Raw genomic sequence first — 18,149 nt, 5'->3', positions numbered from 1 at the left:
CTCAGTTTCTTCATCTGCAAATGAGCATAACAATAGTATCTGTAGACTGTGAGGTTAGAATTAAATGAGGTTACATACAAAAGAAATTGGTACAATACCTGGTAAGCAGCGCCATCCGATGGAAATAAAATTTTAACCACATATATAATGTTTAATTTTCTACTAGCCACATTTTTTAAGTTAAAAAGAAACAGTTAAAATTAATTTCAATAATATATTTAATCCAATATTATCATTTCAGTATGTCATAAGTATAAAAAATTATTGATGAGACGTTTTGTACTCTGAGACGAACTTCCTGAGATCCAGTGTGCAGTTTACACCTGTACACACCTTAATTCAAACTACACATTTCACTGCTCAGGGGCCACGTGTGGATATTAAATGGTGGCTATGGTGCTGAACGGCACTGCTCTATAGTATTCGTTATTATTTGCAGGAGTTTTCTATTTCATCTTTATTTTTAGAGGAAGCTAGGTTAGGGAGAAAGCAGGCATTTCTCAGCTCCACGTTCAGCATATATATCAGCTTACCTACTTGAGTTCACAGGAATAGGCGGACTGATTTTTTAATAGTTTTTATTACTGTAGCAGTACGTTTTATGTTTGTTAGGGTGCATTGTAGAGAAATTTTTGAAATAAAACATAGCCAGTGGAATTTATTTAAATTTGAAATCACATGAGTTAATTTGTTTCTTTTCCAGTTGGAGCATTTCTATGCCCAGTATTGAAAAATTTCTAAACACAGGTGCTCGTAGTTTAAGTTTCTGTCATCTTGAGCAGCTTCAGCTTTTTTTTTTTCCCTTTACTTGAAGCTTTGTGTCCAAGCTTGTAGTTTTTCCTGCAAATTCACCAAATTTTAGATCAAAGCCTTGATTTTCCATATGACTATCTTTTTTTTTTTTCAAGCCAGACCTAATATAGGAATGGGAGAAGAAATTTTCCTTCCTGTTATGGTTGAGTGTTGTTGGGTTGAATATGAGTCAGTAAGCCATGCCAGCTAAGGCTACAAATAGGCTCCTACCACAGCAAATGATAATGGTTTATGTACAGACTTGGGGCAAATCTCTAAATCCTTTTTTGTAGGTTAATGATGCTACGTATGAGATTCCAGATTTTTCACCAACCATTAAAGGTGTTCTTTGGGAAAACTGGCCATTGGATAAAGGTGTATTTATCGCTTATGATGATGACAAGGTGTATACTTATGTCTTTCACAAGGACACTATACAAGGTACATAATCACTTTTTTGTCAATTTGTTGATAAACTTCCATTGCAGTGAAATTGAAACATTCCTTTCTGATGTTTGTGCTGAGTATCTTTCAGCATTAAGATGTCTGTTTTATATACAGGATCCAAGGTCCTTTTGGCTGGTGGCACCAGAGTTCCCTACGCTCATAAACCTTTGCTGTTATATAACGGAGAGCTGACCTGCCAGACACAGAGTGGGAAAGTAAACAACATCTACCTGGGCACTCACGGCTTCCTCCACAGTCTAAGAGATGCGGGGCCTAAAGAACTGAGGCAAACGCTGACACAGACTTTATTGCTAAAAAGGTAGGGTTTTAAACACTTCTCATGAAGCTTATTTGCTTTTGTGATTTTAAAGGTCAACTCCTATTAAAATAGATGGAGATAATAGTATTTACCTCGTTTACTTCACAAGATTATTGTGAACCTCAGATGAGATAATGGATATGAAGATGTGTGTGAATTCTAAAGAAAGTCATAGTGTCATATTGGGGCTTTCTTCCAAGAAAAGCCCTTCAGAACCAAAAAGTTTCTAGTCACCCAAGTAGAGCAATTCTTGTGAAATTCTCATAAACACGGTTATGTCAACAATATCTTAATTTCATTATAATAAAATTTGAATTTGCCTTGCTTGAGATGATTTCTTCTTGCTTTTCTGTCTTATGTCTTAGAGCCACTGCAAACCCCTTTGTGATTCTATTTCTTCTGAACATCTCTTAAGTGTTGCCGTTCCTCAAGGAGGGCTCCATGAGCTTCCTTCTTCTCTTCTCACTTGATTTATTTTTCCTGAGTGAATCTCGTCTACATACATGGCTTTCAATACCATCTATACGAGGCTGACTCCAAAATGTGCGTCTTCAACCTAAGCCTGTGCTTACCACTTCCTATAGTCACGTGTAATAGGGAGCCCATGAGTTCCTCATACTTGCCCTGTTCAAGACAACTTACTGACTTCCCCACCCCCTCTTCTCCCACATTCTAATCATACATGCACATGTCCTAACACACATACCTACACACACACACACATCAGATCCTTTTCTCCTTCCCTGTTCCTCAGTCTTAACTCAGTCCCTCACTTGGAGTAATGTACTATAACGTGACCACTTGCGGACTGCTCTCTCTGCTGATAACCTCATAACAATCTCACCTGTTCTTCACACACTTTTGAAAATGTGAGTCTGACCTTATTTCCTGGCTGAAGATCTTTCAGTGGCTTCCCATCACCTTTAGGAAGAAACCCCTACTCCTTGGAGACTGTGGCATGACATACTAGGCACTTGATGTTTTAATGCCAGCCTCAGCCTTCCCCACTCCTCCACATCCTCTCTCTCACACTGGTACTTGAATCCAGTATTTTTCATGATGCTTTAAGGCCTTGGCACATGCTACTTTCCCTGGAATGGCCTTCACCTCTCTCTATATGTATTAACCCCCCATTCCACACTATTCAGTGAGGCTCTCTCCTACTCCAGGAGGTCTTCCCTGAAGCCCTCCAACCACTTGCAGTCTTTCTGATGTGTTGCCTCAGAGCCAGGATACAATATTCGTGTACATAGTGGTTGAGAGAACTTTATCGTTTACTGCCGTGTGACTTGGGGTAGTCTTTTAAGGTCCCAAATCCTCACTTTCCTCATCTATGAGGGAGAAATAATAACAATGCATAGTGGGTAGAGTTGTCAGGGTAAGCCAGTGAGGGAATGTATACAAAGTGCCTAGCACAGAGACTCACATGTGGTGAGCACTCGATTACTTCTGTTGTGCTATGTTACAGTCATCCGTTTACTTACTGGTCTCCTCCACCTTCCCCAGTTATGACACCTGAAGGACAACGACTGTGTTTGATTTGTATCTTGGTTCCAAGCACAGTTCCTGATGCATGATAGGTGTTCAGTCAATGTGTGTGAGATGGAAAAATGCAGATGAATAGGTGTAATATATTCATTAATATATTAAAGTTCCACAAAAAGTTTAATTGGCATTTATGATCATACTTTAAACCAGAGGTCCGCAAACTTTTTCTGTTATGGGCCAAATGGTACGTACGTCATGCTTTAAGGGCCGTGGGGTCTCTGTCACAACTATTCAAGTCTACCATTGCAGCACAAGAGCCACCGAGACAATCCATAACATACGGGCCGATGAGTAGCTGCTTTCCACCCAAACTTTCTTCTTCTCGCAAACAGGTAGCTGACTGAATTTGGCCTGTTTTAAACTTCTGAATTTATAGGAATAGAGTACTACTTTTATTAGACTTACGTGAGAATAAAAATAATTTTCATTGTGTATGAAGTAAACCAAAAATAAATAAAACTAGTTGTTAATGGGGAAAGGAGGTCACCCAGAGTAGATTTAGATTTAATAAAAGGCATTCAAGAAAAATCATCTGTACAAAAAAAAGAAAATTTTATGTAATTTTTCATAACTTGGAAATGATTACAGACTAACAAATGTTTTATAAAATTTATCTAGGGCATGGCATTTAAATTATGTACAATCTGAAAATTGTCTACTAGGGAGCAAGCAGAGCTCCCTGACTAAACTCATGTGCTGACATTCTAGGTTTTCTGATGCTTGGGAAATGTGCGGGCTTCTGAATGACCCTGCCGCCTGGAATGAGTTGGCCAGGGCCTGTCTACACCACATGGAGGTGGAGTTTGCAATCCGCGTTTACCGGAAAATTGGAAATGTTGGCATGGTGATGTCCTTAGAACAAATAAAGGTAAACAGCATCTTATAAGAATTATCAGGTTAGGATTTAAATGGTATTTATTCATACACTTTAAATTTTTATAGTTAATCTTACCTAATTCTTTAATAATTGCTAGAACATTACCTCTTCGTACTAAGCAAAGTCTTTTTTACAAAAAAATTAAGCCCATATATTCTCATTAAAACCGCTTTTATTTTTAGGGAATAGAAGACTACAATCTTTTGGCAGGACATCTTGCCATGTTTACTAGTGATTTCAACCTGGCCCAGGACCTGTACCTTGCATCCAGCTGTCCCATTGCTGCTCTGGAGGTATGGCAGCAAACAGGGTGGGGAAGAAGGAAATGAAAGGAGGATCTCACCTTTTACACAGTTAAAGTTTCTCAGCACCAGACGCTACATGCCTTGCCCCTGCTAGAATTGAGACTCCAGCTTTAAGGACCCCTGAGTACTCATTAACTTCAAAAATATTTTCACTCTGCGTTCTGTGGAGCCATAAAAGGCTTGGTATTGTAACATTACCAAATAACTTAAAGTCTAAATGTGTCCAAAGAGAACAGATTTTATAACTTACAAAGATGCATACAAATAAAAACAATTGCCATTTATTGAGTGCTCACACGTGCCAGGTACTTTTTGAGCACTTGACATATTGGAATTCATTTAGCTCTCACAAAAATCCTATGAGGTAGTACTTTTATTTTCTCACTTTTCCACATGGGAAAACTAAGACGCATTTATCTTTTATTTGTTGTATGAAATTCTGTGCATTAAAAGGTGGGCTGAGGACTAGTGTATCATCACTAGTTTCCCAGAGGTGAGCATAGCAGCGGAAAGACTAGAACAGGAGGAACAACCTAGCTCAACGCAAGGAAAAAGAGAGAAGTGGTTGCAGGGAACAGTGATTAAGAACGCGGAAGACAAATCCTAGCTTTGTGTAACCTTGAACAATTTATTTCATCTTTCTGTGCCATAGATCTTATCTTTTTCAAATAGGGATAACACTGTCTGGCCCGCAGGTTATTTTTTTCAAAGATTTTATTTATTTTTAGGGGGAAGGAGGGAGAGAGAGAGGGTGAGAAACCTCAGTAATCGGTTGCCTATCATAAACACCCTGACCAGGGACCGAACCGGCAACCCAGGCATGTGCCCTGACCACTTTGCGGGAGGATGTCCAACCAACTGAGCCACAGTGGTCAGAGCTAGCCCTCAGGGTTATGGTAAGGATTTTTAAATGAGATGAGGTCTTTTGGAACTGTGCCTGATTGATAGAAAAGACAAAAGTGGTAGCTGCTGTCACTGACGTCACTCTACCTCAAACCAGCATTTCCACAGTCACGTTGAGGTTGTTGTGAAAACATATTTGCTACTAATTTCAAAACTTAACCTCTTTAAAATTGTACTACAGCATATTTTCACTTTAAAATTTTCAAGTGAACTAAATTAATTTTGTTTTAAGAAAAGAATTCAGATAATTTTACAATATTATTTGAGATCATTAGAAACACCCTGAGAATTTTCAGGACTTGGATTGGTGCGCACTGAAGTAGGAATATGGCTGCAAGGAGTGAGGGCACAGATGTCATCTTAGTTCTTCTGCATTTAGCTGCGGACGCTTGTCATGTGATACAAGATTCGTAAAGCATCAGAGGTGATGGCTTCACAATAGAGAGGGTTTGCACCCTGTTGTTCCTTTACCTCACCCTGAAAGCAGACAGGTTAGCCAGGTGAAGAGGAGGCAAAGCCCTACTGCCCAGCTCCGCCACACGCTAACAGTGAGAGTTCGTGTACAACAGTAAACCTCATTTGCCTCAATTTCTGGATCTCTAAAATGGGCACAAGAATGGTTCGCTACAAAAGGCCTAGTGGTGAAAAGCAAATAAGCTAGTGCCCTAGGACATTACCTGGCAGCAAATAGCACTTGAAAAATGTTAGCTACTATTAATTCTTTAGAAAATGTGAATAAAAGCAAGGAATGAACTCTAAAAAGTTCTTGATCAGTTTATATTTGGGATTGCTTACCAGATACAAATAAAAGACCTCAGGAGCCAGAGAGAAAAACACATTCACATTTTATTTCTATTTGCTGTTATTCGTGTGTGATACAGCTTCAGATTTTCTCAAAAAATAACCTCAATTTCTGTAGTAAACTATTTTTCAACTTTTTAAATTACCTCCTCACTAAGAAGAAAAATAAACAATCAGTTGGTTGAATTACTTTTAATTAATTTTGGTTCAATTTAATTTTTCAATTGAGAAAAAATGAAATACTAAAGAATAAGATTTTTGTTGGGTAGTATTGAGTTTTGGTGGGCCACAAGCCATAGTGATAATAGCTAAGATGTTTTTGCTCCCCCCGAAATCAATTTTTACTCCCTTGTGGGTTCTCTCACCCCCACCAAGAAAGTATACTATAGTGATGTACCATCTTTGCAAAGATCAAGTTTCATCTTTTAAACAAAAAGTCGTTGTATCACTTCTGTGAAAACTGGCACTGTGTGGGGACTGTGCCAAATAACTTGCTGGTTTCTCTCTCTCCCTCACAGATGAGAAGGGATTTACAGCACTGGGACAGTGCTCTGCAACTGGCCAAGCGACTGGCCCCAGACCAAATACCATTTATATCCAAAGAATACGCTGTGCAGCTTGAATTCACGTAAGTCCTCATCTTTGTGTGTTTCTGTTGCTATCTAATTGCTGAATTACTGATTACTAAAATAATTACTGAATATCTTCAATTCTAAACCTCTACTTGTTATAAGGCCCTCTGTCGATTTAATAATTCCTTTTAAGTGGAAAAGAGATTCATCATGCAAACAAAAATGCTGTTTTCTAACTAATGATGTCTTATCCATGCTTTTATCCACTTTCATTTCTAGTGTCAAATTCTAAGTTTGGGTCTAAGCCTTTTCTATATTTACAGTCTAAATATTGTTTTAAATCACATTTGGCCAACAACAGTTATACATATCATTAGGGTGACATATTGCTTTTCATAACCTATGCTCATGGTCTTGACCTCTTGAATAATTTGAGGATTTAGAGTGTAATTTCAAGGCATAGTGAAAAATACTAGGTTCTGGTCTACAACTTCTATTTGCTTAAATTTATATTTTTTTAATTGAATGGCATATGGATAAAATTCAACAGTTAATATTGAAAATGAAGCCAGAAGCTTTTCACAGGCTGATTTCCCTGCCCGAGTAATGATCATTCATGATGCATGAATAGGCTTCCCAAATCCTTTCTTCCTTTGAAAAAGACATAATCTCTTCTGAGAGATTTAGAATTTTCCAGTGCACTTAATTGCTATACAGTCTTAATTATCAATAGTCTTAGTTGACAGATTATATACATTTTTATTTTAATGCTGCATAAACATGTAATTTTAGAAGCACCCAAGATCCACTTCTAATTCATATTCAGCCATGGTTAATGCTACTAATACAAATACCTGCAGAGACAATAAATGAACCATTTATTGGGTTGGCCAAAATTTGTCTGTTTTTTTTCCATAAAATGGCGCTAGTAGCTCTTAGTTGTCTTTAACTTCTTTTGAAACAATTTTGCTAGACTGTATTGTGACAGATGTCATACCAGTGTGCATTTTTTAAAAACATCAAAATTGGTGAATTTTTGTGTAGCCATTTTAATATTGAAGATGAAAGAAAATATGCAACATTTCTGGCATGTTCTGGTTTATTATTTCAAGAAAAGTAAAAATGCAACTGAAATGCAAAAAAAGATTTGTGCAGTGTATAGAGAAGGTTCTGTGACTGATCGAACATGTCAAAAGTGGTTTGCAAAGTTTTGTGCTGGAGATTTCTTACTGGAAGATGCGATGAGATTGAGATTTGAGAACAATCAATGTTATATCATGTGGGAGATACTCAACATACTCAAAATATCCTAATCAATAACATTATTGGTAAAAATAAAAAATGTGTCTTATTTTATGGAAAAAACTAAATGGAATTTTTGGCCAGCCCAGTATTTGCAAATATAAGTTCTCACATGTATGTGAGATAACTATATCACAACTGGACAGTTTCTTTCAGCATTTATTATAGGATACATTTCAATTTCAATAATTCTAAATCTGGGAAAATGTTATTTTATGAACAAAGAAAATATGTTTCTAACATTTGATTTTTAAAAAACATTTTTATATAATTCCATTTTATTTTTTTAATAAACTTTAGGTTTGTTGAGAATATTGACACACAGATTATAGTTGTAGAAATGACAAAGATTATCTCCTAAATCTTATATATGTAAATAACATAAATATGTATTAAAATTCACTCTGATTTTTCTTTCAGGGGTGATTATGTAAATGCTTTGGCTCATTATGAGAAAGGAATAACAGGTGATAATAAGGTAACCTTGAATAAAGATAAGATATGCATAATCATCTTTGGGCTTGTTATTAATTTCATTTAAAATATTATCTTATTTGCATTGTATTTATTTATATTTAGCAGGTAAGTCTTTTTTCAGTTTATTAACGGCTTTGCCAGGGTATAGTTAAATCATTTTAAATTCTTAAAAACTGAAGATAACAATATTTTTATTATTTTGAAAAGAATGTTTTCCATTGCATCCTAAACATGAGCTTCTTATTAAGATTGGAAGTAAGATTTGTATCCCTTTCCACTTATGGGCTATGATTTTCATAAGGTTTTTCCTTTCAGTCTTAAAAAGTTTCAGTAACAACTTTGAAAGTGAGTTCTCAAGCCATAAAAGTTCTGCTCTTCCATCTTTCATGCTGTCTCTTTTATGATGAACCTGGTAAGCATGACCTTACCCACTGCTCCAACCCATTCCCCCACCCCAGAATTTTAGCTTAAAAAGCTAGATTTTGCAATAAAAATTGATGTTTTTATGTTAGGTGATATCTTATAAAGATTGGAAGTATTTTTTATTCTCTGTTTTATATCTGGCATTTTTATTACAAAAGTAATACAATTTTATTATAGTCAATTTAAAAAATCACCAAAGTATGTTAACATGAAAAGTGAGGGTACTTCTGGTCAAGATGGCGGTGTAGGTAAACACAGCTCACCTCTTCGCACAGCCACATCAAAATTTAAACTATAAAATGACCATCATCAGGACCATCAGAAATTGAGCTGAATAAAAGTCCTACAACTACAGAATTAAAGAAGAAACCACACATAGGGACTAACTAGTAGGAGGGGTAGAGACATGGAATGGGCTGATCCCACACCCAAGGATCTCAGGAGAGAGGGGTCCCAGCCCCACATCAGAGCCCCTGTCCAGGGCTCCAGGGCCAGGAAGATAAGTGTCCATAACTTCTGGCTGTAAAAACCAGTGGGGATTGAGGTATGGAAACAGAAACTTCTGGAATCCCAGGCAGTTCCTCTTAAAGGGCCTGCACTCAAACTTGGGCTAACCCTCTTGGACTAACCCTCTGAGCTCCAGTGCTGGCACAGCAGATTGAAAGACATCATGACATACAGGAAGGAACTGAATTGTCCAGCATCAGGGCAAGAGCTGAGGGGACAGCTTTCTCCCAGGCAGAAGTGCTGGCAGAGACCATTGTTGCTTTGCTGAGCCCTTCCCCAACAGAGCCAGCATGTTGGCACCATATCTGAGACTCCATCAATCTGGCTCTCACACTATTTGCCCCACCCTGGTGATCCCTGAGGCCCACCCCAACCAAATTTCAGGCCCACCCAAGCTGTTTCTAGTAGCTTTTCCATATGAATGGCTTGTCTTGGCCCTAGCATCAGATTTTCCTAAATTCTCTCAAACAGGGAGCATCTGGATTCAGCAAGCCCCCTACCTCTCACTAAGTTGCCCCAGGCCCTGCACTAGCAGCAGCTGGTCTTGGTTCACAGCTTGGCCTCTCCTGGGCACCTCCAAGCCCAGCACAAATAGCAGCTATAGGCAGATCTCTTTGTGGCTAATGCTGTGTGAACCCAACAGAACACAGGTGGTGGCTGACCTTCAATGTGCAGTCATTAATCAAGGCTCAACTACAAGAGGAGGGTGTACTCAGCCCATACAGTGGGCATACCTTGAGCACCCAGGATGGGTTATAGGGGAGGCTGTGCTACTGGATCCTACAGGATACTTACTACATCAAGCCACTCTATCAAGCCTGGGAAGTGTAGTAAGTAGCTCTACCTAATACATAAAAACTAACAGGGAGGCTGCCAAAATGAGGACACAAAGAAACATGGCCCAAATGAAAGAACAGGACAAAACTCCAGAAAAAGAACTAAACCAAATGGAGAAGAGCAATCTATCAGATGCAGAGTTCAAAACACTGGTTATAAGGATGTTCAAGAAACTCAGGACCTCAACAGCATAAAAAAGACCCAATCAGAAACAAAGGATATACTAATTGAAATAAGAAACAATTTACAGGGAATCAACAGTAGAGTAATGAAGCCAAGAATCAAACCAATGATTTGGAACATAAGGAAGCAAAAAAACAAGCAATTGGAACAGCAAGAAGAAAAAAGAAGCCAAAAAATGAGGATAGTGTAAGGAACCTCTGGGACAACTTCAGGCATACCAACGTTCCTATCATAGGGGTGCTGGAAGGAAAAAAGGGCAAGAAATTGGAACCCTACTTGAAAAAATAATGAAAGAAAACTCCCCTAACTTGGTGAAGGAAATAGATATACAAGTCCCGGAAGCACAGAGAGTGCCAAAGGTTAAAGACAGATTCTTAAAAGCAGCAAGAGAAGAGAAGTTTGTTAACTACAAGGGAGCTCCCATAACACTATCAGCTGATTTCTCAAAAGAAACTTTACAGACTAGAAGGGACTGGTAAAAACTATACAACGTGATGAAAAACAAGCACCTACAATCAAGATTACTCTACCTAGCAAAGCTATCATTTAGAATCAAAGGATAAAGAGCTTCCCAGACAAGCAAAAGCTAAAAGAGTTCATCACCATACCATTATTATATGAAATGTTAATGGGTCTTCTTTAAGAAGAAGATAAAAAATATGAACAATAAAATGGCAATAAATATATATCTGTCAATAATTGAATCTAAAAAACAAAATAAGCAAAACAGAAACAGAATCATAGATACAGAGAACGTTTTGATAGTTGACAGATGGGAGGCAGTCAGGGGGATGGGTGAAAAGGGACTAAAAAGTACAAATTGCTAGTTACAGAATAGTCATGGGAATGTAAAGTAAAGCGTAGGGAACAGTGTGGCCAAAGAACATATGCATGACCCATGGACATGGACAATGGGTGGGAAGTGCCTGAGGGAGTGGGGGACTGGGTGGAGGGGGACAAAGGCGAAAATTTGGGACAACTGTAATAGCATCAACAATAAAATATAATTGTTTTTTAAAAAGTGAGAGTCCAACATTCTCTTCCATTCACACCCCTTAATGGTAACCTTGTTAATGATTTTATGTTTCCAACTAGACTCTCTCCATATGTATGTAGTATGGATTTTTCCTAAAAATGAAATCATTTCCTTTCATTAACCAAAGATTATCTGTGACTTTATCCTGTGAAAAGCAGCACTTTGCTTTCTTCATGGTCTTTCAAGTCAGTACATATGACTTGTGTTGATTTTAGAGCTGTAATTCCATTGTTTGGAGGTACAGTAGTCCCCCCTTATCTGTGGAGGATACATTCCAAGACCCCCCAGTGGCAGCCTGAAGCCATGGATAGTCCCAAACCCTGTATATACTATGTTTCTTCCTATACATTCATACCTATGATGAAGTTCAATTTATAAATTAGGCATAGTAAGAGATTAACAATAATAACTAATAATAAAACAATCATAACCATGTACTGTAATAAGAGTTATATGAACATGGTCTCTTGCTTTCTCAAAATAGCTCATTTTACTGTACTCACCTTTTCACTTAAAGGAAGTGCCTACAGTTCCTCTTCAGCATATCCAAACATGCAGCAACACTATTCTTGCACTTTGGGGCCATTTTAAATAAAATAAGGGTTCCTTGAATACAAGCATTCTGATACCATGACAGTGGATCTGATAACCAAGACAGCTGCTGAGTGACTGACGGGCTGGGGACACATATAATGTGGGTGTGCTGGATAAAGGGAAGATTCCTGTCTGGGTAGATGGCATGAGGCTTCATCATGCTACTCAGAGGGGCCCAGTTTAAAACTTACTTTCTTTTCTAGAATTTTCCATGTCATACTTTCAGACCACGGTTGACAACGAAAAGTAAAACATGGATAAGAGGGGACTACTGTACCATAATGTTTTCATCTGTGCCCTTGTTGAATTATAATTGTCTCTATTTCCATATAGAACACTGCAATAATATTCTTCCTAGTACATGTGTCTTTAGCTACGTAAGATAGTCTTTCTGAAGGATTTACTCATACAGGTGAGGTTTCTAGGTCATACGATGTGTGTTTTTAATTTTTACACTGCTAAATTGGTCTCCAGAAGAAATGGTAATAATTCGTACAGCTGCCAGGCATGTATATATACATGTCCATTTTCCCACATTCTCAACATCACTCAATGTTATCATTTTATCTCTACCAATTTAATCAACAAAAAATGGTATTTCATTTTATTTTATGTATTAGATTGTTAGTGAAGTTGAGCATGTTTTATTTATTGGCCAATTGTATTTTTTATGAATTGTTTGATCATGTCCTTTGCTCATTTGTCTCTTGGTTTTTTGGCATTCTTTTTGTTTGGCTATACCTATTTTAGTTCATTCTTTATTTGTGTTATCAAATACAGTCACCATTAGCCACTGGTGGCTGTTTGTTATTTTTAATTAAATAAAATTCAACTTCTGGCCAAGATGGAGGCATAGGTAGACACACTGTGCCTCCTTCCACAACCAAAAGAAGGACAACAACAATTTAAAAACAAAAAACAACCAAAACTGACAGAAAATCGAACTGTTTGGAAGTCTTGACAACCAAGGAGATAAACAAGAAACACTCACCCAGACCAGTAGGAGAGGCAAAGACGGGCAGCCGAGTGGAGAGGACTCATGGCAAGACGGCAGCTGGTGGACCCAGCGAGGCAGTGGCTGGTGGAGTGGCAGTCCCACATTGGAGTGCAGATAAACCGGGAGGAACAGCCGGGGAGTGAAACAGACCACGCAACCCAGGGCTCCAGCTCGGGGAAATAAAGCCTCAAACCTGTGACTGAAAACACCTGTGGAGGTTGAGGCAGCAGCAGGAGGAACTCCCAGCCTCACAGGAGATGTTGTTGGAGAGACCCACAGGGGCCTAGAGCGTGCACAAGCCCACCCACTCTGGAATTAGCACCAGAAGAGCCCAATTTGCTTGTGGGTAGCGGAGGGAGTGACTGAAACGCGGCAGAGAGCAGAGCATGCGCCATTGTGCCCTCTCAGACCCCTCCCCCACATACAGCGTCACAGTGCAGCAACATAGGTTACCCAGCCCTGGTGAATAACTAAGGCTCCACCCCTTACTACGTAACAGGCATGCGGAGACCAAAAAAAAAAAAAGGGCCCAAATGAAAGAACAGATAAAAGCTCCAGAAAAAATACAACTAAGCAACGAAGAAATAGCCAACCTATGAGATGCACAGTTCAAAACACTGGTAATCAGGAAGCTCACAGAATTGGTTGAATATGGTCACAAATTAGGTGAAAAAATGAAGGCTATGCTAAGTGAAATAAAGGAAAATGTACAGGGAACCAATAGTGATGGGAAGAAAACTGGAACTCAAATCAACTGTGTGGACCATGAGGAAAAAAGAAACATCCAACCAGAACAGAATGGAGAAACAATTCAAAAAAATGAGGAGAAGCTTAGGAACCTCCCGGACAACTTTAAATTTTCCAACATCCGAATCATAGGGGTTCCAGAAGGAGAAGAAGAAGAGCAACAAATTGAAAACTTACTTGAACAAATAGTGAAGGAGAACTTCTCCAATCTGGCAAAGGAAATAGACTTCCAAGATGTCCAGGAAGCTCAGAGAGTCCCAAAAAAGTTGGACTCAAGGAGGAACACACCAAGGCACATCATAATTACATTAGCTGGGATTAAAGATAAGGAGAGAATCTTAAAAGCAGCAAGAGAAAAGGAAACAGTTACCTACAAAGTAGTTCCCATAAGATTGTCAGCTAATTTCTCGAAAGAGACCTTGCAGGCAAGAAGGGGCTGGAAAAAAGTATTCCAAGTCATGAAAGGCAAGGACCTACATCCAAGATTGCTCTATCCAGCAAAGCTATCATTTAGAATGGAAGGGAAGATAAAGTGCTTCTCAGATAAGGTCAAGTTAAAGGAGTTCATCATCACCAAGCCCTTATTATATGAAATGTTAAAGGGATTTATCTAAGAAAATGAAGATAAAAAATAGGAACAGTAAAAATGACAGCAAACTCACAGTTATTAACAACCACACCTAAAACAAAAACAAAAGCAAACTAAGCAAACAACTAGAATAGGGACAGAACCACAGAGATGGAGATCACATGGAGGGTTATCAACGGGAGTGGGAGGGGGAGAGAGGGGGGAAAGGTACAGAGAATAGTAGCATAAATGGTAGGTAGAAAATAGGGGGAGGGTAAGAATAGTATAGGAAATGTAGAAGCCAAAGAACTTTTATGTATGACCCATGGACATGAACTAAGTGGGGGGGATGTGGAGGGAGGGGGTGTGCAGAGCAGAGGGGAATAAAGGGGGGGAAATGGGACAATTGTAATAGCATAATCAATAAAATATATTAAAGAAATAAATAAAATTCACAATTCCGTTTCTTTGTCACACTAGCCATATTTTAAATGCTCAGTAGCCACCAGTGGCTGTTCACAGGGCAGAAATAGAGCATTTCATCATCACAGAATGTTCTACCAGATGCAGTGCTTTATATAAAATGGAATCTGACATGACATTTTACTATTTAGATTAGTTATTTGAAAAGTCCTTTAGTTATACTTAACAAATTAAACAGTTTTAAATAAAATTTTGATGTTTAATCATACCTAGTAATCTTCAATTTGATAAAGTTTTTCTCTTAATTTTATGCCTAGCATTTATTCATAAATGTATCCAGTATATTTCTTCTCATATAAAATTTCAGAGCAAGAAGACAGACAAAGACATGCAAGGGTATTAGGACAAACAGTAGTGAAAATTTGGTCTAAAACACGAAAGACGTAGACTTTTGAAGAAAAACATATTAACTGCAACAGGTGATTGAAAAAAAAAAAAGACTCAATGTTTTTTCAAATTCCTGACATTTGCCTGAAAGGATTCATGAAAGTTAACCATAACTTTGGGGTTCATTTTAGATTTAAATGAGTTATTTGACTAAAACACAGCGTTTTAAGCTAGAGTCTGATCTGTTGGCTGTCCGCCCTACGACTGCAGGAGCACGATGAAGTGTGCCTGGCCGGGGTGGCCCAGATGTCCATACGGATGGGAGACGTGCGCCGAGGGGCGAGCCAGGCCCTCAAGCATCCCAGCAGGGTCCTTAAAAGAGACTGTGGTGCCATACTGGAGAATATGAAGGTATGCCTGTCTCTGCTTAAACATCCGTGTGGTCTTGTACATAGTAAATTTAGTATTCTAATGATCTCCTATCCTTTTAGCAATTTTCAGAAGCAGCCCAACTATACGAAAAAGGTCTCTACTATGACAAAGCAGCGTCGGTTTACATTCGCTGTAAGAACTGGTAAGAATTTGCTGTCGTTTGTTCTGAGCAGGTGTGGAACTGTGTCCTGGCAGACTCCCCGCTGGTTTCCTTGTGGCTCCTCCTACCCGTACGTCCCGTTCCCCTTATCTGGGCTTCCCCTCCATCTCCTTTTTTTTCCTTTTCATATGAGTTCATATTAATAATTCTTTTTTCAAAGAACAGCACGTTCTATTGAGTTGGGACAGAGAAATTACTGATCAGATAAGTCACTAGAAAAAAGAAAAGCCCTCTTGCCCCAAAGAACTAATGAACCAAGCTTCATTTCCCACCAAGGGTGGTCTTATGGAAGGGGGAAGGGGGTGTCAAGAGAAAAAGCAATTAAATCTTTTACCTAGAAGAGCCAAGATTTTTAAAAGACTAAAACTGTGGTTTTAGTCTTTTAAAAACGTAACTGTGGTTTTTTGAGTCCTTAAAACTAACAATTGATTGTAAACAACTACTTTTAGAATGAATATAGTGGTGATATTTTTCTCCTAAATCTACCTTTCTAGGGCAAAAGTTGGTGAGCTTCTTCCTCATGTTTCTTCCCCAAAGATTCACTTGCAGTATGCCAAAGCTAAAGAAGCTGATGGAAGGTTTGTGCCATTTCTCAAATTTACACAGATTTAAAGTAATGTTCTACAAATTAACCATTGTTATCGGCAGCCCTCTCTGAAGGGCAGAGCAGAGAAACAGAAAGCATCTCTGCCTCTCACCTAGCCCAAAAGGGCCGGGCTGAAACTTTTCTCATCCTTGGTATACCTCAACGGATTCTTCCTATATTCCAATGTAGAGTACTGTCCCTTTTTACTTGAGGGTTAAATACTAGGAGTTGAAATTTGGATATAATATTGCATGAAGATGAAGTTAAGTAATAGTCATTTTTCTTAAGGATAACTTACTGATGCAGAGGGGGAAAAAAGTGAAGAAACATGAATTCCACACCTATGGTTGCACTTTTTAAACTTCAAAACAATATTAAAACAAAACAAGAAGGAGATGCAGAGGAGGAAATACAATTATGTGATTGTATTTCATGCAAATATGAAGAAGCCCCACTTTACTATAGTAATTAAACTGAAGCACAGTGTATCATTTTAACCTATCACATTAGGAAAGATTATATTAAATCAATAACTACTGTCCAAATGTACTTTTTACACCTGAGTGATAGAGTGTGACTTTCTAGTGCCTTTAGAAAGTTCTTTGGCAATATGTGTTAAGATATTTTAATACTTATTAAGATATTATAAAGTTCCTTTTAGGAAAGTAACCTTAGGAAATAGAGATAGGACACTAAATGTCTTGTTAAAAAGTAGAAAGAGCTAGAGAACTAGAGTACTGAAGTTGAGCGCCACCTAGAGATCAACATGAAAATTTTCTATATCGCTGTTAAGCTCTATAATTGTGAAAAATTCTGTATTTGCTGTTTGCTAAAATAAGCCTATATTAACATTATATTCCAACATAAAAAACCACTAAAATGTAAAAAATTATGGAGCTATGGTTCAGAATAGAAAACACAATTCACCGTTGGTATTTTACTGTTAGTTTATTGAACCACTAAAAAGAACGTCCTTTAGTGAGATGGCACCTGCTATTCTTTCCGATGAAAGAAAAAGAAGTTTAAGAAAAATAAGCAGTTACCACCAATACAAAAGTGTCCCAAACGTTATTCGCATTTTTTCCCCAAAAGTTTGTCTGAACATAAGTGTTCCTACAGATACAAAGAAGCTGCGGTGGCGTACGAGCACGCGAAGCAGTGGAACAGCGCCATCCGGATCTACCTGGACCAGCTCAACAACCCGGAAAAGGCCGTCAGCATCGTCAGGGAGACCCAGTCCCTGGATGGAGCCAAGATGGTAGCCAGGTAACACAGGCATTCATATTTTTGGACTTCCAAGAACTAGCCTTACAACAGAGCCTCTGCTTTCGTTTAACAGATCAATTCAAATGCAATATTTATTCTTTTTCTATTTTTTTTTAGGTCAAAGTATGTAAATTCAAAGGCTGTTTGTGTGGTCAGTGTATGAGAGTGCATTTTTCAAATATAAACACGGAGTATAGAACTGCAGTGCACCTAGGGCATTTTAATTGTTAACTGGTTTCTCAAGGTTGAAAATATTTTATTTTGTGAATGGCAGACTTATTTGAAGTGAGTCGGGCTGATGTATAAGTACTTCGTTTTAGGTTTTTCCTGCAGTTAGGAGACTACGGGTCTGCCATCCAGTTTCTCGTCATGTCCAAGTGCAACAATGAGGCTTTCGCTCTGGCTCAGGAACACAACAAAATGGAAATCTATGCAGACATTATTGGTAAGTATCCTGTTTTCCCTAATTTCTCTTAAAGATTTTTGTCATAGAAACACTTTGACTCTTATAATCCAGGGATCAGACGGGCGTACCTGCCAGCACGTGCACACCCACCACTTTCACATAGATACACACTAGTCTACATGTTACTCGTTGGAGTTCGGGACCCCTACTCTCGTGATAAAGGTGGTTGGAATTATAAGACAGTTTCCAAACTT

The 18,149-nt window shown here is 38.3% G+C and overlaps 1 protein-coding gene across 2 annotated transcripts in view; it reads left to right on the top strand.

Moving 5' to 3' along the window:
- WDR19 (WD repeat domain 19) overlaps positions 1-18,149 on the top strand; it is a 70,145-nt gene that overhangs the window by 32,417 nt on the left and 19,579 nt on the right. For both annotated transcript variants that reach the window (XM_024573713.3, XM_045182608.2), the window contains exons 16-26: positions 1,086-1,233; positions 1,354-1,558; positions 3,815-3,974; positions 4,166-4,276; positions 6,511-6,620; positions 8,287-8,344; positions 15,316-15,456; positions 15,537-15,619; positions 16,132-16,215; positions 17,343-17,489; positions 17,810-17,934. In XM_024573713.3, coding sequence (XP_024429481.2) covers positions 1,086-1,233; positions 1,354-1,558; positions 3,815-3,974; positions 4,166-4,276; positions 6,511-6,620; positions 8,287-8,344; positions 15,316-15,456; positions 15,537-15,619; positions 16,132-16,215; positions 17,343-17,489; positions 17,810-17,934 — 1,372 coding nt within the window. The remainder of the gene's footprint in view (positions 1-1,085; positions 1,234-1,353; positions 1,559-3,814; positions 3,975-4,165; positions 4,277-6,510; positions 6,621-8,286; positions 8,345-15,315; positions 15,457-15,536; positions 15,620-16,131; positions 16,216-17,342; positions 17,490-17,809; positions 17,935-18,149) is intronic.

Source organism: Desmodus rotundus, chromosome 4 (assembly GCF_022682495.2).
Source record: "Desmodus rotundus isolate HL8 chromosome 4, HLdesRot8A.1, whole genome shotgun sequence".
Lineage (NCBI taxonomy): Eukaryota > Metazoa > Chordata > Mammalia > Chiroptera > Phyllostomidae > Desmodus > Desmodus rotundus.
This window is presented reverse-complemented; position numbering and strand designations above follow the sequence as displayed.